The sequence below is a fragment of the Phalacrocorax carbo genome, chromosome 19 (genome assembly GCF_963921805.1).
Source record: "Phalacrocorax carbo chromosome 19, bPhaCar2.1, whole genome shotgun sequence".
Lineage (NCBI taxonomy): Eukaryota > Metazoa > Chordata > Aves > Suliformes > Phalacrocoracidae > Phalacrocorax > Phalacrocorax carbo.
In genome coordinates this window covers 4710120-4736378 of record NC_087531.1, presented here as the reverse complement: position 1 = coordinate 4736378, position 26259 = coordinate 4710120, and the positions used below count along the sequence as shown (strand labels likewise).

At 48.6% G+C, this 26259-nt stretch overlaps 2 protein-coding genes across 2 annotated transcripts in view; one reads left to right on the top strand and one right to left on the bottom strand.

Moving 5' to 3' along the window:
• Nucleotides 1-26259, bottom strand: part of LOC104040979 (protein FAM219A) — a 254391-nt gene that overhangs the window by 45385 nt on the left and 182747 nt on the right. The window lies entirely within an intron of this gene.
• On the top strand, nt 2119-4731 carry LOC135316327 (adenosine 5'-monophosphoramidase HINT1-like). Its single transcript, XM_064469499.1, is given in 4 exon segments — nt 2119-2321; nt 2323-2352; nt 3449-3553; nt 4392-4731. Coding segments are annotated over 4 exon segments (450 nt in total). The 5' UTR covers nt 2119-2171; the 3' UTR covers nt 4557-4731.

Sequence of the window (26259 nt, the reverse complement as noted above, 5' to 3'; positions counted from 1 at the left end):
CTTTCAATACTTAAAGGGGGCTTATAAGAAAGATGGAGAGAGACTTTTTTACCAGGGCCTGTAGTGACAGGACAGGGGGTAAGGGATTTAAACTAAAAGATGGTAGGTTTAGGTTGGAAATAAGGAAGACATTTATTTTTTTATTTTTTTTTTACAACGAGGGTGGTGAGACACTGTAAAACAGGTTGCCCAGAGAAGTTGTGGATGCCCCATCGTCGGAAGTGTTCAAGGTCAGGTTGGACGGGGCTTTGAGCAACTGAAAGATGTCCCTGCCCATTGCAGAGGGGTTGGGCTAGACGATCTTTAAAAGGTCCCTTCCTACCCAAACCGTTCTCTGATTCTATGACTGAATGCCTCCTTTGCCTCAGTCTTTGCTAGCAAGACCAGCCTTTGGAAATCCCAGGCCCCAGAGACCAAGGGGAAAGTCTGGAGCAAGGAGGATGTACCCTTGGTAGAAGAGGATCTGGTCAGGGAGTACTTAAGCAAACCAGAAGTACATAAGTCCACGGGCCCTGATGGGATGCGCGCATGAGCGCTGGGGGAGCAGGCAGATGTCATTGTGAAGCCGCTCTCGATAATCTTTGCTCGATCGTGGTGATTGGGAGAGGTGCCTGAGGACTGGAGGAATGCAAATGTCACCCTTCTCTTCAAGAAGGGCAAGAAAGAGGGCCCGGGGAACGACGGGCTGGTCAGCCTCACCTCGATCCCTGCGAAGGTGATGGAGCAGCTAATCCTGGAAACCACTCCCAGGCGCGTGAAGGAGAAGAGGGTCATCAGGAATAGTCAGCATGGATTCGCCAAGGGCGGGAGGCATGCTTGACCGGCCCGATAACCTTCTGTGATGAAACGACTGGCTTGGTAGATGAGGGGAGAGCAGCGGACATTGCCTACCTAGCCTTCAGGAAGGCTTTTGACACTGTCTCCTGTAAGATCCTCATAGAGAAGCTGATGAAGTATGGGCTGGATGAGCAGACAGCGGGGTGGATTGAAAACTGGGCTGAACAGCTGGGCCCAGAGGGTGGTGATCAGCAGCATGAAGTCGAGTTGGAGGCCAGTAACTAGCGGTGTACCCCGGGGGTCAATGCTGGGTCCGATCCTGTTCAACATCCTACCTAACGATCTGGATGATGGGTAGGCAGGCTGTACCCTCAGCGAGTTTGCTGATGATACGAAACCAGGAGGCGTGGCTGATACACCAGAGGGTTGTGCTGCCGTCCAGAGAGACCTCGACAGGCTGCAGAAATGGGCAGGTAGGAGCCTCGTGCGGTTCAACAAGGGGAAGTGCAAAGTCCTGCGCCTGGGGAGGAACGACCCCATGCACCAGTACATGCTGGAGGCTGACCGGCTGGAAAGCAGCTTTGCAGAAAAGGGCGCGGGGGGCTCCCGGTGGACACCAAGTTGAACACGAGCCGACAATGCGCCCTTGCCGCAGAGAAGGCTAAGGATATCCTTAGCCCGATATAGAGGAAATCAGGGTTTATATATGTTCCGGTACAGTTGTGTAGACCAATCAAATTGCTCGCCATCCCCGGGGGAGCAGGGCACCACAGATCACCTTTGGGCAGCTGTGGGGGCACTGCCTTTTTTTCTCAAAGCCTCCTACCCAGCTTAGCGCAAATCCTACCTTGATCTGCCCTCCAGCCCTCAAGCCACCAGTGCTGAACACGCGCTTTCTGTTTTATTTTGTCCCAGGAGGCGTGCAGCTTAGAAACGTCTGCAATTGAGGTGGGGCTTTCAGGGAACAATTGAGAGCAACTTCTGTTGGTTCTGCAGAACGTTCTGAAAAGTTAAGGCCTGCCCTGGCCAAAGCAGGCATTTGACTGGAGGGAGCAGCACCAAAAAGCCACAAGCACGTTTGGGGTGGACTTGATGCGGTAATAAATAACAATAAATAGCGCTTCTGGCTACGACAGCCTCTTCTGAGACCTCGTTGCCCGCCCACAGGGTCAGAGCACCACACGACACAGACCCCTCCGCGGACTCGCCCAGCGCCTTCTCCCTTCACCCCCAGGTCGGATCCCTCCGCGCCCCGAGGGCACGCAAACTCCCTGAGCCCCGGTAAGCACCAGGTCGGCGAGGGCGGACTCGCCAAGGGGGCGGGGACAAGTGAAATCGACAGACGAGACAGCCAATCGAGACGCGGGATCGGCCGGCGGCGATCCGGCGGCCCAATGGGCGCCGCGGAGGGAGGGCCTGGCCGAGTGGAGGAAGAGCGGGGGCGACAACGGGCGTTGTCGTGGCCGACGAGATCGTTTGGGGCGCGGGCTGCCCGGCCTGGTGGCGCCACTACTGTCTTCGGAAAGGTCGTCGGCAAGGCGCTTCCCCGCCAACGTCATCTACGAGGACGAGGAGGTAGCCGCGGCTTTGCTCTGTGCGCGGTTCCTCTTCCCTTCCCTTCCCCCGCTCCCCTCCCTTTCCCCCCGCGCTCGCAGGCACCCTGAGCCGAGGACCCGTTGCGCGGTGCCCGTGAGCGCGGCAGGGCGGGTGGCGGCGTTGCTGCGGGTGGGTGGGGGAGCGGGGACGGACGGGGCCTCTGTGGGTTGTGGCGCTCTCTACTGCACCACCCCTAAAACATCGCGCTTCTTCGGTGCCCCACCCCCATGCCCCTCGGCTGCCGCGGCCCGCGCTGGGTTCCTGGTGCTTTCCGGCTCGCCTCGGTTCGCAGCCCTACCGTGTCGTGCGCGCGCGCGTAGAGGGGGGCCTCTGGCGGTGACGCACTTGGCGGCAGGCGCAGGCGTTTGCCGCGTCATATCCCTTTGGCACTGCAAGTCGTGCAAAGTTTGCTGCCGAGGGATGGGAGTGATCCTACCCCGTGTAGGATGGCGGTCTGGAAGCCTTAGATTAAGCACACGCAGTCGGTCTCCTCGGGGATTCCAGATCTGTCTGTGTGTGTATGTAAAGAGTGAACGTCTGAGTAGTGACCGTAATGAGTTAGTTCTGCATAGGAGAAATGCAGGTCTCGATGTGCCTTGTAATAGCATTTTAGCGATTTCACACCTCTGCTGTGCTAGGCTTTAGTTCTGAGCCCCCACACCGGTTTATGAAAGCAAGGAGTTACAGCTCCTCTTACTTTTCATTAAAACCAAAAACAACCAACAAACAAACCAACAAGGTACGTCTAGAGACCGGTCCCCCTGCAGGCTGGAGAAGCTTCCCAGGCCTTGTTTCTGTGGTGACGTGGGACTGTGATAACAGCATGCTTGCAAGGTTCACGGATGCTGGTGCAGCACAACGTGCTAAGAACTAGGTCGAGCTCCTTGGACCGTGGGGAAAAATGCAGCCGTTGCCTGTGCGACATTAACTTGAAGTTAGTATCCCGTATAATTTATTTTTTATTAAAATGCTGAGGATTACCAGTTAGGGATGTCTTCTGCTTTTGAAGGTAGGTTTCTCTGAAGGTACCTTTCTCTGAAGCCAATTACGTTTTAACTGTCTACTCTTCCTCCAGTGCCTTGCGTTCCATGATCTTTCACCCCAAGCTCCGATGCTTTTCCTAGTCGTGCCTAAGGAGCCAATCATCATGTTATCTGAAGCAGAAGATTCTGGTGAATCTGTAAGTACCGTGGAAGCTTGCTGTGCGCTAAACCGTACCTGTAATTAGTTCCTAGTCTAGTAGTCTTTCCCATCCCCTCTTTTCCGCTTGATAGGGCACAGTAGGCTACTTTGTTTTTTCTGGCGCTATAATCCTTTGCCTCTAGCTTGTAATGGAATTGAGCTTTTTGCCTAAAAGTAGTGATCTAAAGCAATGCTCGTCCCTGGGTATGTACTTCTGGTGCAAAACACAGTGTTGTTTTGGAGCGCAGTCTGATGCCTACTGTCGTGGTTTAGAGTAAGGGTAGTAGTACTTCTTCTAATACAGAGAAAGAGGGCTTGGGGATTTTGGCAGGTCGGGGTGAGGAGGGGCAAAGCTGTTTGAGAGGTGCTGGGTGGTTCACTTTTAGCTATAAAAGTCAAGTTCAAAGACTTTGTAAACCCACGCAAAAGGCAGGCTAAAGCTTATTTTCCACCAGGATGGCTTATGTTGCCTGAAGATATAACGGGGGCTTTAACCCGGAGACAAGCTTGGCTTCTGTGGCTGTTTTGTAGTCTGTTACTGTCTAGCTTGAAAAAAATTGCATAGCTGGTTTTTCTGTTGTTGTTGTTTTTGGGTTCCCCCCACCACCACCACCCTTGTAGCATGCATAATTGGTCTTTGTAGCTTTGCTTGGAAAATGTTGGTTGCAGGCAGACAGACAGTAACTTGAAGCGCAGTGGTCGAATTGCTAGGAATTGGCTGACTGGTTTCTCTGGGTGGTGGTTCTCTGCTCTCATTCCTTCCCTAACTGCCCTCTCCCCTCTTTGTGTGTGGCTTTTTATTTTGTTTATTTATGGTTTTGTGCTTCCTTCTCCAGCGCCTTGGGCATTTAATGATTGTTGGCAAGAAGCGTGCTGCTCACCTGGGCCCGACCAATGGATGTTGGACGGTTGTGGATGAAGGGTGTGAGGGTGGGCGGTCTGTCTGTCACGTACATCTACGTATTCTGGGTGGCTGTCAGTTGGGCTGGCCGCCTGGCTAAGGTTTTTGCACCACGAGAGTTGCTGCGTGTGTTCAAATCGCCACTGAATGGATTTTGTCTGTTGCCCTTCAGTCTAGCCACTGTTGATGTCTAATTTTTTGTGACGTGTGTCTGTGGAAGGTAACAGAAGCTCTGAGCAGCAGTTGCACAATAAAGATTTAGCATGGGGATATCACCTCTGTCTTGTGCGTCTTACTGAGGGAAACAGTTCTGCAAGTTAAAATGGCGTCTCGCCGGAGTGTATGTATGTGGAATGTTTCAGTCTGTTAACAGTGTTCTATAGACAGACAGTGATTTGCCCAGTCACATGAAGCGTGACGCTGGAACCACTTTGCAGTCTCCTGCGTCTTGTAGGAGGCAAACTCTTATCTTTTTGGAAGTGGTATGCAAATGTGCATAAAGCCAGTGTGGGCTGCTGCTAATACCTTAGAAAATACTGTATGTGACGCTACAGGCATGCCATACAGGGGTGGTTTTGGCACAGTGCACTGTGTTGGGAGCATCCAACTCCTGCCGGAGCACTTTATCAATGGCTGTGTGATAAGGCCCTGTTGATATCCCTTTTCTGGCGAGGAGGGCTATGGCAGGAGCAAACAATCAGTCTGAATGGCAGCTGCGGTGCTTCCATAGCACAGTGGAAGATTTCTTTATTTTTGTTTTTGTCAATTTGGGTCAGCTGTCCTGGCTCTGTCCCCTCCCAACCTCTTGCCCACCCACAGCTTACTGGACTTTTGGGGTGGGGTGGTTGGAGAGAGAGCCTCCGTGCTGTGGGAGCACTGCTCAGCGGTAGCCAAAACATTGGTGTGTTATCAACACCCTTCTAGCTACTACTACAAAACACAGCACTATGAGGGCTGCTATGGGGAAAGCTAACTCCATTCCAGCCAGATCCAGTGCAGGATGTGCTGTGTGTTTGATGCCTTGCTGTCCTCCCTCTTTTGCATCTGTTTGCATATAAAAAGGCATGATTGTATTGCATAATAATAGCATCAACAACTGACAGTCCTAGACTAATAGAAAAAATAAGGATTGAAGAAAGCTTCCAGGTATCACCTGTTGTATGCCCCTGTCCCAAGGCAGAAAAAACTCTACCTGTATTGTTTCTGACAGATGTTTGCCAACCTGTTCTTAAATAAGCTGTCTTTGAAAGACAGCGATGCATGGGTGAAAATTAGAGGCCAAGCCAACAAAGGAAACCTCGTGGTTGGTGTCTACTATAGGCCGCCCTGTAGGGGAATAGACAGGGATCGGCGACCGGAAGATCACGGGCTGTGAAGGAAAGATAGACTCCTCCCCATAGGAGTGGCAGGAACAGGAAGCGCAAGAGCTATATAAGCGTGTGACGCAGCTAAATAAATGGACATTTTGTATCCATCATATTGATGTCTGTGCATCACTGTCCCCAGGATGGGTAGAGCCCTGTGTCCCGGAGATATGCGGCCCAAGATAAGTTCTCCCATAGAAGCGTACAGCAACAAGTGGTGACCCCGACGTGATCGGCGGCGCGACATGGCAAGTTCGCCGGGGGGAAAAGATAGCTTGAGGCATGCAGGGGCGGGACAGGGAGCCGCAGGTCGGCGGGAGCGCCATGGAATCAGTCGTAAATGTACTGAAGGGATTGGGGAAGGAATATGGAACTTCGATTTCGAAGGCGCCTACCTCAAAGGCCATCCAATGGGTGATTACGCAGGGGCTCATATGAAGTCCCGCAGACATATTTAATAAAGATAATTGGGTGAGAATTAAAGAGGAGTTAGCCGAAAGGGCTATGATGGGAAAAACCCAGTACATACAGCTCTGGGGAAAGATACACCGATTACTATTGAAAGCTCGGGATGATCAGGAGACGTGGCGGCAGGCGTGGCTGTGCCTGCAAGGTGCTACAGGTGACAGTAGCCCGGAAATAGACCCAGGATGGGCAGTGGGGACGCAGACAGGGGCAAGCATCGCGGGGGATGGGGAAGAAGCGGGGAGTTTGGACCGAGTAGCCTGGCCAGCGACTCAGTCTGAGGCTCCCAAAGAGGTGGATCGGGAAGCGGCGGTGTTCCCTGTTGAGCCAGCAGGACCTTTGGAATGCCCCCCTGCATACCCCTGGGACGATTTGGCACAGGCGCGGGTACCTGCGCGCGGGGAGGGGGACGTGGCAGCGGACGCAGCGGGAGTGACGGAGCGGAAGGAGAAAGATGACCAGCGCCGGCAGCGGCACCGCCCTCTGCCCGACCCTCGAGACTGGCTCCCGGGGCAACCCTTGAGATGGGAGTCGGACGAGGAGGGGGATTGGGGTGCCTGGAGGGGAGGACAGGGTGGGTAGAGATCAACCTCGAGTAGCAGCGAATCAGAAGTTGGGGGAGAAACCGATGTCCACATGTGGGAAGATGGGGCAGATTGCCTGCAGCGCGCAAAAAAGAGGCACAAAACAGCAGGGACTCGGAGGACCAATCAGAAGGAGGGAAGAGAGGGACTGCCAAAAGGGGAGGTCCGGAGCGCTGCAGCTCCGGAGGGGTCCGCGGAGGACGTGCTGCGGCAGCTGCAGCAGGCTATGCGCGCACTAGGGGAAGTAACTCGGCGGCAGACAGGACTCTTAACGAAGGGTGCGCCCCAGCGACAGTCAGTCGAGTTACCTAACTGGCGGCTGATAGCCAGAGATTGTAGCCTCGATGGAGTAAGGACAGAGATGCCCGGGATATTCCCTGTCCAGATAGCTCCTGGAGGAGGGGCAGGGAGCTGCAGGTGGTGATGGAGAGTTCCCGTAGAGCGTATAGCGAAGTGGGCAGGTATAAAAAAAAAAAAAAAAGAGCGGAACCTTGGCAAAAGATACAGCAAGGACTAGCAGAGCCATTTACAACATTTTGTGACAGGTTGCAGAAGGCTATTATAGAATCAGAATTGCCACAAGCAGCCAAGGAGGCAGTCCTTATGGATTGCCTCTGAAATCAAGCAAATCTGCAAACACAAGGTGTCCTCCGCACCCTGGCGGTGGGGGCATCATTGGGTCAAACCATCAGGCATGTCTTGCGCCAGGAGGCGTTGAATCAGCATGGAGGTGTGGGAGCGCACATCTGCCAGAACCCTGACTGTGGAAGCGAAGAAAGGGTGATGGTGCAAGCGGCCGGGGTGGGGCCGAGATGTCACTTGTGTGGATGGCAAGGGCACTTTAAAGCTGGGTGCCCGCTAGGGGAAAGGGGAGGACGTAATGGAGGAGGAGCGCGCCCAGTAGGGAGGTGCTGGGTGTGTGGGAAGCCAGGACACCTGGCAAGAGATTGTCCAACCACAAAGCCGGGAAACGGCCAAAGGAGGGCAAAGCGAGGGGGATTCGTGCCTCCTGTGAGTCAAATGGCCCCCATCATGGTGCCAGTGCCAGGAGCTTGGCCCACCGTAGCGGGCCAAGGGGGAGTGAACCTTCAGGCAGGGGAGCAGAACCAGCAAGATTTGCAGGTTACAGCCCCCGCGTGGCCTTGGTCATAGGCTGTGACGAGAGACCCATGGCGGTGGTGATGATTACCCCGCAAGAGCCGAGTTGCCCGGCACGGATATGCCTGGGAATGTTAGTGGATACCGGGGCAGATGTCACAGTGATGCCACTTGAACGGTGGCCACCAACTTGGCCCCTTGCCATGGGAAAACGTATAATAGGGGTAGGAGGAGAACAACAAACGAGGACTAGTACTTGCCCTGTAAAACTCGAAGTCATGGACGAGGAGGCAGGGAAGCTCCTCACAGCCGTAGTGACCATACTAGTAGCAGATGGGGTAGCAAGCCCCTTGTTGGGGCGGGACGCCCTTGCCCAGATGGGGATTGGGTTGAAAGATTTAGCATAAGGGCCACTGCCTCAGAGGGGCTTCATCACCACAAGTTAGTGTGGAAAACCGAACAGCCCGTCTGGGTGGAGCAGTGGCCCCTGACAACAGAGAAAACAGAGGCTGTAAGAGCTATAGTAAAACGAGAGCACGAAGCAGGGCACCTAGAGCCCTCGATGAGCCCGTGGAACACCCCTATATTTGCTGTAAAAAAGAAAGATAAAAACCAATGGAGGATGCTGCGTGACCTTAGAGCAGTAAATCAGCAAATGGAGGACATGGGGCCTCTCCAACCCGGCCTACCAGATCTGAGTGCTGTCCCGAAAGGATGGCGAGTCATTGTTTTAGATATCAAAGACTGCTTCTTCAGTATTCCGCTACATCCAGATGATAGAAAGAGATTTGCCTTTACTCTGCCCGCGGTGAACCGCGCAGAACCAGGTAGTAGATGGCAGTGGACAGTACTTCCGCAGGGGATGAAAAATTCTCCAGCGATCTGCTAGAGGTATGTGGCTTCTGCATTGCAGCAAGTAAGGCAGCAGTATCAGGAGAGAATCTACATGATCCACTACATGGATGACGTCCTCATAGCTGCGCCCACCCAGGCGTTGTGTGAACAAGTCTTTTCAGACACCCAAAGGGGCCTTGCGGGACAGGGCCTCAAGGTAGCTGAGGCAAAGGTACAGCGAGGACCAGTGTGTGGATTTCTGGGTGCTAGAATACAAGGGGATTGCACACAAGCTCAGCCTATTAAACTTACACCTAAGGTAAAATATTTACACGATGTACAGAAGCTGGTAGGAGCACTGCAGTGGTTGCGAACATTCGTGCGCGTCACCGGTGAGGAGATGCAACCTTTCTATGCGTTGCTGAAAGGGACCGACCCATGGGAGCCCAGGAGTTTAGACGCTGAGGCAGTCCAGCAGTTGCAGATGATAGAACATCGAATGCAAAAGGAAGGAGTATGGCTGTGGGACCCTCAGGAGGAATTAATCGCAGGTTGGATTCTGACCGCCGGTGGAGGATTAGGATTGCTATTTCAAATACGGGCGGGGGAAGAAAAACCACTGCAATGGGTATATCAGAAGTTTCCCAAGGATGCATTCTCCACAAAAGTCAAGGTAGCCAGGGGAACGATTTGGCGTCTGCAACGGGAAAGCAAGGGAATCTATGGGAAGGAGCCAGATAAGCTGACAGTGCCGTGGAATGGGGAGAAATGGCGGAAGGTGGTAGAGAGTGAAGAGGATATCCAATTGGCAGTATACTCATACCCAGGGAAAATCGTCACAGGCGCGGTATAGAGGTGGGCCAAGACAGCCAAAGTGGTGGATTTAAGTGTGGATAGTAGAGTTTTGGATACCCCTCACCCAGGACCAACATATTTCACAGACGCTTCCTCGAAGACGAACAGAGTGGCGATAGTGTGGAAAGAAGGGAATAGTTGGATGCGCCAGACGTATGAGGAGCAGGGTAAAAGTGTGCAGTGGCTAGAAGCGAAAGCGCTAGAGGTGGCCCTGCGAAAGGATATAGATCGGCATATAAATGTGTGCACGGACTCCTTATATGTGTATAAATTAGTCATGTCCATGAAACGAGAGGGTGTACCACACACGGACATTGGCTTGATGCTAGAGGTTGCTTTATCGCAGCGAGGAGCAACTGTGACAGTAATTCACATTCGCAGTCATCAGACGGGGCCTGGACCACTGATTGAGGGGAATCACATGGCTGATGAGGCAGCCGCAGGAGTCTGGACCTTGACGGAGGCAAAGAAACTGCATGAACAACTGCACCTGGGTGCTAAAGCCTTGGCAAAGGAGTGTGGCATCTCAATAAGAGCAGCAAGAGAAGTAGTAGCCACCTGTCCTTACTGTCAGCACTCGCCATTGTGGGAGGCAGGAGTCAACCCTCGAGGACTGGAAGCAAATGCTAACTGGCAGACTGACTTTACTGAATGTCCACAGTTGGCCCCTGGACGGCACCTGGCAATTACAATTGATACATATAGTGGAGTCATCATGGCTACTCAACATTGGAAGCAGACTGCAACGCAGTTGGCTGCGCATTGGACCACGGTGATGGTGTGGCTTGGAAAGCCCACCGAGATAAAAACAGACAATGGACCATGCTTTCGGGCTCGAAGTACCGAAGAACGGTGTAAAGCTTGGAATATTGTATTAAAACACGGCATTGCTTACAATAGCACGGGGCAGGCAATAGTTGAACGCGCTCATCGCACCTTGAAAGCAAAGATAATACAGCTTGGGGAGGGGGAGGGGTATAAGGGAGCTATACCCGTAACAGCTCAGCAAACTATTTTAATGCGTGCACTATATTCGCTTAATTATTTTATACAAGGGCAGGAGCAAGTTACAGCAGTGGAGAAGCACTTTGGCAAAGCTCAAGCCGGCGAGCGCTATCCGCAGGTACGAGTAAGGTTCCCAGGCAGTGAGCAATGGGAGAGAGGATGGAAACTGAGATGCCTGGGGAGGGGCTACGCCGCGGTTGAGAATGAAGGGCGCATAGAATGGGTGCCTGCAAAGTGTGTGAAAGCAGAACTGTGCAAGGATGTACAATGAATAATCCCTCTCTGAGTTGTCTCTTTGCAGGGTCTGCTGACATGGATCCTCATGCTAGCCGTGCCATTGGGAAAAGAAATGAGCTCCTTGACAAGATCGCAAGCAATATTGCAACGAGAGCGACACTGGGAAAGGGTGGCAAAAGAGAGATATGAACTGGGATTGGATAGTAATAATTGGGGGGATCTTGTTGTGTGTAGTGACCATGGTTACTTGTGGGCTGCCATTGTTATGCTGTGTTATAAGACAAATCAAAGAGCGCCTGCAAGAGTTACATGAATGTAGACCTGACCGCAATATGTATCCGCTTACGCAAGTAGCTTTGTAGAACTTTTAGCAGCATGGGGAGGGGGAGATGTAGGGGAATAGACAGGGATCGGCGACCGGAAGATTACGGGCTGTGACGGAAAGATAGACTCCTCCCCATAGGAGTGGCAGGAACAGGAAGCGCAAGAGCTATATAAGCGTGTGACGCAGTTAAATAAACGGACATTTTGTATCCATCATATTGATGTCTGTGCATCACTGTCCCTATGGTGGGTAGAGCCCTGTGTCCCAGAGATAAGTTCTCCCATAGAAGCGTACAGCAACAATCCATGTATTACTAAACTTCAGAATGTGTGGGTATGACCAGTACCCCCTGCTCCTGACCCCTGGTAATACAGTTAGCATAACTAACACCATTTTATAAGGCAAGCAGCCATTCTCTGTGACCAAGCGCGTCATGTATTAGTTCTCTTTCCCCTCATTATCAGGCCCTGAAGATCCTGTGAGCCAAGTAGACAAACCAAACGGATTTCTTCTTCCCCTCCCTGTTGGCCTCAAGATTCTTGGGCGCCAGGCTGACTACTCCCTTCCTTACCGGCCTTGAAGGTCCCAGGCACCCAGCCAACTAGGTGTTGCTGATGACCCTGTCACGGAGCAGGGAAGCGTAACAGCATGTAGAGCACTGTCTATAAAATCAAGCAGTTACAAGTCCTAAGTGGAAACTTGAGACCCATGACCCCCCGGTGGCCAGGGACATCTCCACCATCATCTGCTTCCTCTGAGGATTGTGACTCATATTCTTTTATATGTTTTTCGAGTCTAGACTGTGACGTATATTGATATAGCAAATCATGTATTGAGATCTGACTCATTTGCAGAGGGTCCAGGTGATTAGAAATCATTAGTTGTGTTATAAAATTCTGTATCGTGCTACTTATAAATTGTACTACATTGATTCTGCTTGTAGAAATCCTGTGCCATTCTGATAATAAATTCTGTGCTCTACTACTAATAAAATTCTGTTAAGAAAATAAAGCTTTAATTGTAACTGCAATTTAGTGCTGTCATCATTTTGCCACGGATACCTAAAGAACCTGTCTGTCCCCTTAGTGTCAGGTGACAGTAGGCCATTTAAGGATTATAATCCCATGATCAAAAGTCACAGAAAATACATTTGCCATTACAAAACAACAGAGTAAGTATTCCATGTTGTGTGTTGCCTTGAGAGAGGTTTCTAAGAAATACAAATTCAGATTTTTAGACACTGTCTCTGAATGAGGTGGGAAAGAGTGTGCGCATGGGAAAGTTGCCTTACATCCTTATTTGTTCAACATATTTTAATATAAATTAATCTTATACTATACTGAGCAACAGAGGTGTACTGGGATGGAGTTAACTTTCTTCATAGCAGCCTGTATGGTGTTGTGTTTTGGATTTGTGACTAAAATAGTGTTGATAACACACCAGTGTTTTGGCTATTGCTGAGCAGTGCTCGCACAGAATCAAGGCTTTCTCTTTTTCCCATTCTGTCCCCCAGCCTTGGGAGGTGTGGTTGAGAGGGGACACAGCTGGGACAGCTGACCCAAATTGACCAAAGGGATATTCCATATCATATAACATCATGCTCAGCAATAAAATTTGGGAGGGATTTGATCTTCCAAGGTAGCTGTTGCTTGGAGACTGGCTATGCATCTGTTTGCTGGTGGGAGGTGGTAAATGATTGCCTTTGCCTCACCTGGGGTTTTCCCCCTTCTTTCCTTCACTTTTTAATCTGTCTTTATCTCCACCCATGAGTTTTCTTGCTTTTGCTCTTGCTATTCTCTCCACCGTCCCACTGGGGGGGAAGTTAGCGAGTGGCTGTATGTTGTTTAGCTGCTGGCTGGGGTCAGCCCACTACAAGAGGTCACCAGAACAGGTCATGTAAGAAAAAAGTTAGGGAGAAATTGCAGAGGCCCATACAGATTAAAAATGGAAAGCAAGTTACAATATACCGTGACAGGGTCATCAACACCTGTTTGGCTGGGTGCCTGGGACCTTCAAGGCCGGTAAGGAACAACCTCTAGAGCATAACATTCCTGACTTCTGAACAGTAGATTTCAGTCTTCTGCTTTCCCAATCTAGCAGTACTTCATCAAGAGGGAAATATTTTAGACTCTGGGATATTCAAGTAAACTAACAGATACCATAGCTTTATTTCTCATATTACTATCTTCATGAGTTATATCTAAAATTATCTACACAGTCTGAGCAACTCCTTATTTACTGTAATCTGCTGGATATCAACTCTCCTACTTCAGCTATCTCCCACTACAGATAAAATTAACAAATACACTGACTCAAAATGAAGACATTAAAGGCAAAGACAAAGCAAGACATTTTGTGCATTTTGAATTCCCAAAAGAAAAGCCAAGTCTCTCTGCTCACAAGGCCCAACTCTGTGTATTTGTATGAGACTTGCTGAGTGGGAACAAGCAGAACAGATGCAGTACCAGTGGAGGGGGGGGGAGAAGCTTTTTGAGTAATGCTTCTGCCTCCGCTCAACCAAAGTAATCTAGACAAACTATCAGAAACTTGCACAACTGATATCTAAATTGCTTATTGAATGAGCCAGTATATCTACTTTTGGAAAAAAATCATATAATGGTTTACTAGATTGTCATGGTTTTGGCTGGGATAGAGTCAATTTTCTTCACTGTAGCTGGTATAGTGCTGTGTTTTGGATTTAGTAACTGTTACACTTGATGGAGCCCTGCTTTCCTGGAGATGGCTGAACACCTGCCATGAATGAATTCCTAGTTTTGCTTTGCTTGCGCACGCAGCTTTTGCTTTACCTATTAAACTGTCTGTATCTCAACCCACAAGTTTTCTCACTTTTACTCTTCTGATTCTCCCCCCCATCCTACTGAGGGGGAGTGAGAGAGTGTCTGTGTGGTTCTTAATTGCTGGCTGAGGTTAAACCACAACAACAATCTTGAGGGATATGGGTCAGGTGAACAGTAGAGTCAGGATACTGAATTTTAGGAGAGCAAACTCTCAGTTGTTTAAGGAATTAGTGGATGGGACCCCCCTGGGAACCTGGGCCTCAGGGACAAAGGAGCTGAACAGAGCTGGTAGCTCTGTAAGGATGTTTTTCTTAGAGTACAAGAGCTCTCAATTCCCATGTGTAAGAAATCAGGCAAGGAAGGCAGGAGACCAGCATGGCTGAGTAAGGACCTCATGGTCAAACTAAAGTGTAAAAAGGAAATGCACAGGCAGTGGAACCAGGTACATGTATCCTGAGAAGAATATAGGGATGCTGCCTGGATGTGTAGGGATGGGATCAGGACAGATAAGGCACAGTTGGTGCTCAATTTGGCAAGGGATGCAAAGAATAATAAGAAGGGCTTCTACAGGTGTGTTGGTCAGAAAAGGAAGATTAAAGAAAATGTACCCCCCTCAAAAAATAAGATAGGAGAACTGGTGACAACCGACATGGAGAATGCTGAGATACTCCACATTTTTTTGGCCTCTGTTTTCAGTGGTAATCTCCCTTCCCACATCTCTCAAGCCATTGCACCTCAAGGCAGGAACTGGGGTAATGAAGACCCTCCTATTGTAGGAGAAGATCAGGTTCGAGACCACCTGAGGAACCTGAACGTACACAAGTCCACGGGACCTGACAAGATGCATTGAAGGGTCCTGAGGGAATTGGTGTATGTAGTTGCCAAGCCACTTTCCATCATATTTGAAAAGTCATGGCAGTCAGGTGACTGGAAAAAGGGAAACATCATGCCCATTTTTAAAAAGGGTAGAAAGGAGGACCCTGGGAACTACCAGCCAGTCAGCCTCACCTCCATGCGTGGCAAGATCATGGAACAGGTCCTCCTGGAAGACATGTCGAAGCATATAGAAGACAGGGAGATGATTAGAGACAGCTAACATGGCTTCACCAAGGGCAAATTGTGCCTGACTAATCTAGTGGCCTATGACAGGGACTGCATCAGTGGACAAGGGAAGAGCAACAGATGTCATCTACCTGGACTTCTGTAAGGCCTTTGATATGGACTCCCACAACATTCTTAGCTCTAAAATGGTAAAATGGGGAGATATGGGTTTAATGGATGGACTATTAGATAGATAAGGAATTGGCTGGATGGCCACTTCCAAAGAGTTACAGTCAATGGCTCAATGTCCAAGTGGAAACCAGCAATGTGTGGTGTCTCTCAAGGGTCCATATTGGGACCAGTACTATTTAACATCTTTGTCAATGACAGAAACAGTGGGATTGAGTGCACCGTCAGCAGGTTTGCAGATGACACCAAGCTGAGTGGTGCAGTTGATTCATTGAAGGGAAGGGATGCCATCCAGAGGGACCTTGACAGGCTTGACAAGTGGGCCCATGTGAACAGAGCAAGGGGCAACAGTTTTGAACTGAAAGAGGGTAGGTATAGATTGGATATAAGGAAGAATTTTTTTATGATGAAGGTTATGTTACAAAGGAACAGGTCACCCAGAGACGTTGTGGCTGCCCCATTATTGGAGTGTTCAAGGTCAGGTTGGACGGGACTTTGAGCAACCTAGATTCCCCTTTCCTGTTATGTGAAGATTCAGAATGTTGAGGGAAAATAATACATTTTGGAAATATGCTAAAGATAATTGATAAATTTTTGTATTCATGGTAATGGGGAGATTGAGAGAGACCACCAAAGCTGTCAAAAGCCTGCAAATGCAACAGATCTTTCTATTGGAATTCTTATTAAAAACAAAACAAAACACACACACACAAAAAAAGCCCCCACACCACACTACTTGCACAGAGTCAATTGCAGTGAGCCACTGTACCTGATCCACCCCTTTATAGCTTTCTGGCTCAGGAAGAAGAAAGACTTGTTTAGGAAAATGTTGGAAAGTTCAATATGCAAGTCATCCTAACAAAAGATGATGGGACAGAATGAATTTGAACTCAAAAATAAGATGTAAGTAATGGGACTGCAAAATTTAATGTTGAAGAGATGTACAATTTTTGGAGTTAAATCCTATCTGTCATAGGTTGTTTCTATTTGTTTCTTTCTTATTGTGATTATTATTCTCCCCATTTGTTTAAATCAGCAACTTAACTACTGGAAAAATTTGGTAACTATACCACTATTGCACTTGCCCTGTCTGTGTGGCCACTTGGTAGATATATTGTTTGCTATGCTACAATTCTGCAGTCTCTTCTGACAGAAGAATTCAATAGTTGTCTAATGTGGCTAAGTGCATACTTCTGTGTTTGTTCCAAAAGAGCACTCCAAAGGTTACTTGAAAAATTAATTTTAGCCATGGCCTGTACAGTTTTTCATCTATAAAGTGATCTGCTATACAGTATAAATTCTCAAATGAGCAGTTTGGCCTGCTTTGTTCATAGCTTCTACTTTTATGATATGTGAGATAATGTTGATTCAACTTGGTGAGCTAAAATGCAAGTACTTAGCATAATTTTGCATGCATTTGGTGTCATGGTTTAACCCTAGTAGGCAGCTAAGCCCCACACAGCTGCTCGCTCACTCCCCCCACAGTGGGATGGGGGAGAGAATCAGAAGGGTTAAAGTTAGAAAACTCATGGGTTGAGATAAAGACAGTTTAATAGGTAAAGCAAAATAAGGAATTCACTCACTACTTCCCATCGGCCGGCAGGTGTTTAGCCATCCCCAGGAAAGCAGGGCTTCATCACACGTAACAGTTACTAGGGAAGACAAACACCATAACTCCAAACGTGTGTGTGTGTCCCCAAACTCCACCCCCCAGGTTTATTACTGAGCATGGCATCATATGGTATGGAATATCCCTTTGGTCAGCTGTTCCAGCTGAGTCCCCTCCCAGCTTTTTGTGCACCTCCAACCTACTTGCTGGTGGGGTGGTGTGAAAAGCAGAAAAGGCTTTGGTGCTGTGTGAGCCCTTATCAGCAATAACTAAAACATCAGTGTGTTATCAACACTGTTTCCAGCACAAATCCAAAACATAGCCCCATACAAGCTGCTATGAAGAAATCTGACACTATCCCAGCCAAAACCAGTACATTTGGGTTTGAGCAGCATGTGAATAGTAATTTTCGAATACAAATATCTGGCTTTTTTCTTAAATAGGAATAGAGTGCTAGAAGATTAGATAAAGACGTGTAGATGTGGCACTTCAGGACATGGTTTAGGAGACATGGTATTGTTGGGTTGATGTTTGGACTTGATGATCCTAGAGGTCTTTTCCAACCTTTATGATTCAAGCAAGCTCTTCACCCTCATCTTTTACAGACCATTTCAGTGGGCCATTTCTTAGCGTGTGTGTGTTAACTAATAATAATGCTCACCAAGCCCTCAAACTGTGGAATCAAAGAGTCCTAGACCATGTCCATCTGCAGTGTCCTAACCACTGCTTCTTTTCACAGGCTTGACTTGAAATAGTAGTTCATGGGAACAGATACTTATTGCCACAGAGTGACAGCAAGTTTCCAGTCCATCAATTTCAAAGCAAGAATCACTTCTCTCCTGATACCCATGTTCTGAATTTCCTATTGTATACCAACGTACTTTTGCTTATACTGATAATAACAATTGTTAAGTTGTGCTGATATTGATAAAGATTAACTTAGCTCACTTTACCCTAACAGTACTATGGCATATATCTCTGTCTCAGAACGCAAGCCGAAAAGTGAATGATAGTCTGCTTTGTTAATAGCCATGAAGGACTGCTTAGTGTTGCCAAATTTAAGTGAAACTAAGGGAAAGGTAATTCTGGCAGGGGGAGATCACGACCACTGTTTCAAAGACCACCCACTCAAGAAACCTGCCGACCCAAAAGGTTAAGGAAGTAAAGGTCTCAAAAATCATAGTGGCCATGTGTAGTTATTTACATGGTAGGTGAAGAATTCTAACAAATAATTTAACAGAATAACAATGAATATGTATTAGATGATTAATATCTTGTGTATAAATAACTGTTAGTTTCCACCAACGGGGTGCTGGTTCACACTTTGCACCTGTAGCTGCGCATTTACATAATAAAGGAAACTACCTCGACTCTGTGTGTAAATTGGATGACACACACCCAGTAACAGACTGAAGTTTTTTGGACAACAGTGCTGTTTGTCCTTCTGTGTATTCCATCCTGTGTTTTTTATCTGTTCTTGAAGGATGACTGTTGGCTGTAGAAATGCAGACTATCAAATTGCTTTAGACCTCCTGATGCTATAACAGACAAGCAGAGCATAGCTTGCTGATCAGCTGTGTCCAAGGGCAATTCTTTTTGCTGTTAAAGCATTGGGTTTTTTGTTTGTTTGTTTTGGGGGTTTTTAAAGCATTCCTCTACCTGCTAGTAGTGTGATAATGTACTTCATTACTATTGTGTCTGACTCCAAATTACCACAGATTTGTTTCTGATTGTTAGCTTTAATCTCCAGGATAACAGAAGCTCCTTGGAATGATGCAGTCCAATGGGGCAAAGAATCTAATGAGACTGTATAGTCTCCATTCACAGCAGAAATACTCTTATTCCCTACATCTTATTTTTTATTTTTACTGATTGCATAATGATTGTATTGCATAGTAATAATTTCCTTTTGTATCTTACCGAAACCAAGTCTAGATAGCAGGAATAAGTTTCCCTTATTAGCTAATGAAACAGTGAATCGGTCTCCAAAAATTTGAAATAGCCTGAGTAGTAGAATTCATTTCACACAGAGGATTTCCACCCAGCCACTTCCTTCTTCAGACACCTGGTTTAGTCTTTTATTTGTTCATGGTGAATCATTTGCATAGACCTGTTGCATGAAGTGTGGCAAAACTGTGTTTGCATTAGATTACTTTGCTGTTAATTATATTCTTTCCTTCCGTGTGCTTGTTTAACATAAGAAACTTAAATGCAAGCAAGTAATCAAATGAGAGGAAAAGGCAAGGTACTAATGGACTTAATTTTGTGGGATCTTCTGAAGCACATAGGTGTTATGTGCTTCAGTCCCTCCTGGAAACTGTCATCCTCCATTTTCATAAGAGGTTTGCAGAGTATAGTCCTCATGTTTGCAAATTAGAGCTGGTTGAACTGTATAATCAAAGTTTATTTTCTAGTGAATTTTTAACGAATACAAAAAAAATCCAATACTCAGGTGTAAATAGTAATAATTAAAAAACTGCTGTTTGGAAACTTTGTTAAAAAGAGAAATCACACATTGCTTCTCCTTGAGGTATATATTTCCCAAATTTCTGCCTTTACTATTCAAGTTATAAACTGAGATTCAACCATACAGAAAAACCTCTGGCAAATCTTGCTGAAATGATTTTGAAAAGTTCCTGTGTACTTGTCCCCTCTGAGGTTGCCACTCCTGCAGCAGATTTGGGAAACAAGTGCCTGAACCTCAGTTGATGAGGATGACTTTATGTTAATATGTTGTGTTGTGCACTTAGTTGCTCCAAGAGAGGCATCTGTTTTCTTTTGCTAAAATGTGGGAAAACTCAGGCAAAGTGACAAATAACTATATAGTGAATGTAGGTTACTTAAATTACCATGTCAGGATGAGCAAGGGATCATCTGCCCATGTCCTTGGGAGCCTGAAATATATGCCGCAAGGACATTGTAAGCTGTATCTTACAATATTCTTTTTATGAAGAACTTCTGGTTTCTACACATAATTTAGAACATTAGAACCCTTAAAACCAAAGATTATTAAACATTTAACAGAGGTCTTTTCCATTCTTGTTTGATAGACATAGCCCATGGCAGAACTGTAAAGTAATATAAAAAGACTCAGAGCAATAGTTGCGTATTGCAGGTTTTGAAAATTTCAAATAAAATTATTTATGGTAGAGTGACATGTATGTCATCCTTTGTGTTACTGAAATTTGTGACACCAGGGCATTAGTTAGGCTAGTTAGAACAGGCCCATGTCATAAAGAGGATTTATATACGTGCATCGCTCAAAATGCAAACCTTAGAGCCCCACTCCCCAGTGGCACAGGGCTCTGGGAGGCCACTGTGAGAGTGGCAGAAACCCAAGGCCTGTGGCTGAGGGCATCTTTTGAGATGGCTCTGGGGCAGCTGAGCCTGCCATCCTCACAGGCCCTGGGGTGGCAGGGCTCTGGCCAAGGAGTGTTAGAGCAGTGGTTTTCCTCCTTTCCTAAAGAACGCCATCTCACCGTTTTCCCTGTGGGAGCATAGTGGTTTCTGGGTGGTGCGTGGCAGGGCCCATGGCCAGAGCCATGGTGGGTGGGACGGGCCCAAATTTTAACTGGGATGTCAGCAACCTGTAGGCCATTACTCTGAGCAAGAAAACCCTGGGGGATTCTTCTCATCTTGCCTTCAGCCTTCTTGGGGTGGGAAAGACATTCAGGGTAGAGCATATCAACAGCAGAAGGAGAGGAAAATGGTTGTCTACGAGAGCAAGTAGGCAGCAAGTGAGCAGGGGATTTGTTTATGGCAGGAAAAGGGAAACCAGGGAAAAAAGAATGAAGCCAAGGAAGGAAAACTTAGCATTTTAGGATGAACTTGCTGCTGAAACCCCTTGGCCTGAGACTCATCTCACAAAGAAAGTGGGAAATCCTGTCCTCTTTGAGGAGGTTTTGAACTCTGGTGGGCAAAGTACTGTGATGCATAATAGAAAAGGGATATTTTTAACTTATAAGACATTGACTTGGGAATAAGGGATTGACCTGTTCACTGTCTGCCTAATTTTGGGCATTTGTATTTTTCCTGTTCATTTTTTCCTCTTTTAATTCTGTTTCACTATAATTTTCACATCTTTTAAGTAATAATTAAACTTGCTTTTCTTTTTTCAGCACAGCAAAGGCACAATGGGTCAAACAGGGAATTATATACTGCCAGAAGATACAGAGCAGGATAGACAATTGTTCTCTCCTCATTGGAAAGTGAGTACTATAACAGCATATAACCAGTTTGCAGGTTTTCTGTGCCATCTACTTCCTTTTAGCCTCAGCTTTTTTTTTGTAAAATTGTAGCTTCTTCTACGGGAGAACTTATCTTGGGCCGCATATCTCCGGGACACAGGGCTCTACCCACCCTGGGGACAGTGATGCACAGACATCAATATGATGGATACAAAATGTCCGTTTATTTAGCTGCGTCACACGCTTATATAGCTCTTGCGCTACCTGTTCCTGCCACTCCTATGGGGAGGAGTCTATCTTTCCGTCACATCCCGTAATCTTCCGGTCGCCGATCCCTGTCTATTCCCCTACATCTCCCCCTCCCCATGCTACTAAAATTCTACAAAGCTACTTGCGTAAGCGAATACATATTGCGGTCAGGTCTATATTCATGTAACTCTCGCAGGCGCTCTTTGATTTGTCTTATAACACAGCATAACAATGGTAGCCCACAAGTAACCATGGTTACTACACACAACAAGATCCCCCCAGTTATTACTATCCAGTTCCAGTTTATATCTCTCTTTTGCTGCCCTTTCCCAGTGTCGCTCTCGTTGCAATATTGCTTGCGATCTTGTCAAGGAGCTCATTTCTTTTCCCAATGGTACAGCTAGCATGAGGATCCATGTCAGCAGACCCTGCAAAGAGACAACTCAGAGAGGGATTATTCATTGTACATCCTTGCACAGTTCTGCTTTCACACACTTTGCAGGCACCCATTCTATGCGCCCTTCATTCTCAACCGCGGCGTAGCCCCTCCCCAGGCATCTCAGTTTCCATCCTCTCTCCCATTGCTCACTGCCTGGGAACCTTACTCGTACCTGTGGATAGCGCTCGCCTGCTTGAGCTTTGCCAAAGTGCTTCTCCACTGCTGTAACTTGCTCCTGCCCGCGTATAAAATGATTAAGCGAATATAATGCACGCATTAAAATAGTTTGCTGAGCTGCTATGGGTATAGTTCCCTTATACCCCTCCCCCTCCCCAAGCTGTATTATTTTTGCTTTCAAGGTGCGATGAGCGCGTTCTACTATTGCCTGCCCTGTGCTATTGTAAGCAATGCCGTGTTTTAATACAATATTCCAAGCTTTGCACCATTCCTCGGTACTTCGAGCCCGAAAGCATGGTCCATTGTCTGTTTTTATTTCGGTGGGCTTTCCAAGTCACGCCATCACCGTGGTCCAATGCGCAGCCAACTGCGTTGCGGTCTGCTTCCGATGTTGAGTAGCCATGATGACTCCACTATATGTATCAATTGTAATTGCCAGGTGCCGTCCGGGGGCCAACTGTGGACATTCAGTAAAGTCAGTCTGCCAGATAGCATTTGCTTCCAGTCCTCGAGGGTTGACTCCTGCCTCCCACAACGGCGAGTGCTGACAGTAAGGACAGGTGGCTACTACTTCTCTTGCTGCTCTTATTGAGATGCCACACTCCTTTGCCAAGGCTTTAGCACCCAGGTGCAGTTGTTCATGCAGTTGCTTTGCCTCCGCCAAGGTCCAGACTCCCGCGGCTGCCTCATCAGCCATGCGATTCCCCTCAATCAGTGGTCCAGGCCCCGTCTGATGACTGCGAATGTGAATTACTGTCACAGTTGCTCCTCGCTGTGATAAAGCAACCTCTAGCATCAAGGCAATTTCCGTGTGTGGTACACCCTCCCGTTTCATGGACGTGACTAATTTATACACATATAAGGAGTCCGTGCACACATTTATATGCCGATCTATATCCTTTCGCAGGGCCATCTCTGGCGCTTTCGCCTCCAGCCACTGCACACTTTGACCGTGCGCCTCATACGTCTGTCGCATCCAACTATTTTCTTCTTTCCACACTACCGCCGCTCTGTTTGTCTTTGAGGAAGCGTCTGTGAAATATGTTGGTCCTGGGTGAGGGGTATCCAAAACTCTACTATCCACACTCAAATCTACCACGTTGGCTGTTTCGGCCCACCTCTGTACCGTGCCTGTGACTATTTTCCCTGGGTATGAGTATACTGCCAATTGGATATCCTCTTCACTCTCTACCACCTTCTGCCATTTCTCCCCATTCCACGGCACTGTCAGCTTATCTGGCTCTTTCCCAAAAATTACCTTGCTTTCCCGTCGCAGCCGCCAAATCATTCCCCCGGCTACCTTAACTTTTGTGGAGAATGCATCCTTGGGAACCTTCTGATATACCCATCGCAGTGGTTTTTCTTCCCCTGCTCGTATTTGATATAGCAATCCTAACCCTCCACAGGCGGTCAGAACCCAACCCGCAATTAATTCCTCCTGGGGGTCCCACCGCCATACTCCTTCCTTTTGCATTCGACGTTCTATCATCTGCAACTGCTGGACTGCCTCAGCGTCTAAACTCCTGGGCTCCCATGGGTCGGTCCCTTTCAGCAACGCATAGAAAGGTTGCATCTCCTCACCGGTGACGCGCACGAATGTCCGCAACCACTGCAGTGCTCCTACCAGCTTCTGGACATCGTGTAAATTTTTAACCTTAGGTGTAAGCTTAATAGGCTGAGCTTGTATGGAATCCCCTTCTATTCTAGCACCCAGAAATCCACACACTGGTCCTCGCTGTACTTTTGCCTCAGCTATCTTGAGGCCCTGTTCCGCAAGGCCCCTTTGGGCGTCTGAAAAGACCTGTTCACACAGCGCCTCGGTGGGCGCAGCTATGAGGACGTCATCCATGTAGTGGATCATGTAGATTCTCTCCTGATACTGCTGCCTTACTCGCTGCAGTGCAGAAGCCACATACCTCTGGCAGATCGCTGGAGAGTTTTTCATCCCCTGCGGAAGTACTGTCCACTGCCATCTACTACCTGGGTCTGCGCGGTTCACCGCGGGCAGAGTAAAGGCAAATCTCTTTCTATCATCTGGATGTAGCGGAATGCTGAAGAAGCAGTCTTTGATATCTAAAACAATGACTCGCCATCCTTTCGGGACAGCACTCAGATCTGGTAGGCCAGGTTGGAGAGGCCCCATGTCCTCCATTTGCTGATTTACTGCTCTAAGGTCATGCAGCATCCTCCATTGGTTTTTATCTTTCTTTTTTATAGCAAATATAGGGGTGTTCCACGGGCTCATCGAGGGCTCTAGGTGCCCTGCTTTGTGCTCTCGTTTTGCTATAGCTCTTACAGCCTCTGTTTTCTCTGTTGTCAGGGGCCACTGCTCCACCCAGACGGGCTGTTCGGTTTTCCACACTAACTTGTGCTGACAAAGCCCCTCTGAGGCAGTGGCCCTTATGCTAAATTTTTCAACCCGATCCCCATCTGGGCAAGGGCGTCTCGCCCTAACAAGGGGCTTGCTACCCCATCTGCTACTAGTATGGTCACTACGGACGTGAGGAGCTTCCCTGCGTCCTCGTCCATGTCTTCGAGTTTCACAGGGCAAGTACTTGTTCTCGTCTGTTGTTCTCCTCCTACCCCTATTATATGTTTTCCCATGGCGAGGGGCCAAGTTGGTGGCCACCGTTCGAGTGGCATTATGGTGACATCTGCCCCGGTATCCACTAACATTCCCAGGCATATTCGTGCCGGGTAACTCGGTTCTTGCGGGGTAATCATCACTGCTGCCATGGGTCTCTCATCACAGCCTATGACCAAGGCCACGCGGGGGCTGTAACCTGCAAATCTTACCCCCCTGCGTGACGGTTCCCTCCCTCTTGGCTCGCTACGGTGGGCCAAGCTCCTGGCGTTGGCACCGTGATGGGGGTCATTTGACTCATAGGAGGCACGAATCCCCCTATCTTCGCCCTCCCTTGGCCGTTTCCCGGCCTCGTAGTTGGACAATCTCTTGCCAGGTGTCCTGGCTTCCCACACACCCAGCACCTCCCTACTGGGCGTGCTCCTCCTCCATTACGTCCTCCCCTTTCCGCTAGCGGGCACCCAGCTTTAAAGTGCCCTCGCCGGCCACACAAGTGACATATCGGCCCCACCCCGGCTGCTTGCACCATCACCCTTTCTTCACTTCCACAGTCAGTGTTCTGGCAGACGTGCGCTCCCGCACCGCCATGCTGGTTCAACGCCTCCTGGCGCAAGACATGCCTGATGGTTTCACCCAATGATGCCCCCACCGCCAGGGTGCGGAGGATATCCTGTGTTTGCGGATTTGCTTGATTTCGGAGGCAATCCATAAGGACTGCCTCCTTGGCTGCTGGTGGCAATTCTGATTCTATAATAGCCTTTTGCAACCTGTCACAAAACGTTGTAAATGGCTCTGCTAGTCCTTGCTGTATCTTTTGCCAAGGTTCTGCTTTTTTCTCATACCTGCCCACTTCACTATACGCTTTGTGGGAACTCTCCGTTACCGCTTGCAGCTCCCTGCCCCTTAATTCTGCTGCTTGCAACTGCGGGGTTTCCAGTCCGTGACTTCTGCCAATGAGCCGGTCAAGGGTGGTCCCCCTCAGCGGGTGGCTCGGAATTGCCGCCGCTTGCTGTACAAGGGCATAGCAAGCACTGTGCATTGCCTCCTTCCAAAGTATGTACATTGTGGGAGCTAATATTGCTTTCGCCAACTGCTTAGCATCAGAGAGGGTCAATGGCGCTGCATGCGCAGCGTCCAGCAGCAATCCTACTCCTTCGTCTTTCAGCCCCTTTTCTCTAATTTCTCGCCATAAAGTTCGCACTAGCTTGGTATCTATCGGCGTCCACTCCACCCCTCCTCCTGGAGCTAATCGGACAGGGAAGATCCCGGGCATCTCTATCCTTACTCCATCGAGGCTACAATCTCTGGCTATCAGCCGCCAGTTAGGTAACTCAACTGACTGTCGCTGGGGCGCCCCCTTCGTTAAAAGTCCTGTCTGCTGCCGAGTTACTTCCCCTAGTGCGCGCATAGCCTGCTGCAGCTGCCGCAGCACTTCTTCCGGAGACCCCTCCGGAGCTGCAGCGCCCCGGACCTCCCCTGTTGACGGTCCCTCTCCTCCCTCCTTCTGATTGGTCCTCCGAGTCCCTGCCGTTTTGTGCCTCTTTTTTGCGCGCCGCAGGCAAGCTGGTCTCTCTTCCCACATATGGGCATCGGTTTCTCCCCCAATTTCTGATTCGCTGCTACTCGAAGTTGTTCTATACTCCCCCTGCCCTCCCCTCCAGGCACCCCAATCCCCCTCCTCGTCCGACTCCCATCTCAAGGGTTGCCCCGGGAGCCAGTCTCGAGGGTCGGGCAGAGGGCTGTGCCGCTGCCGGCGCTGCTTC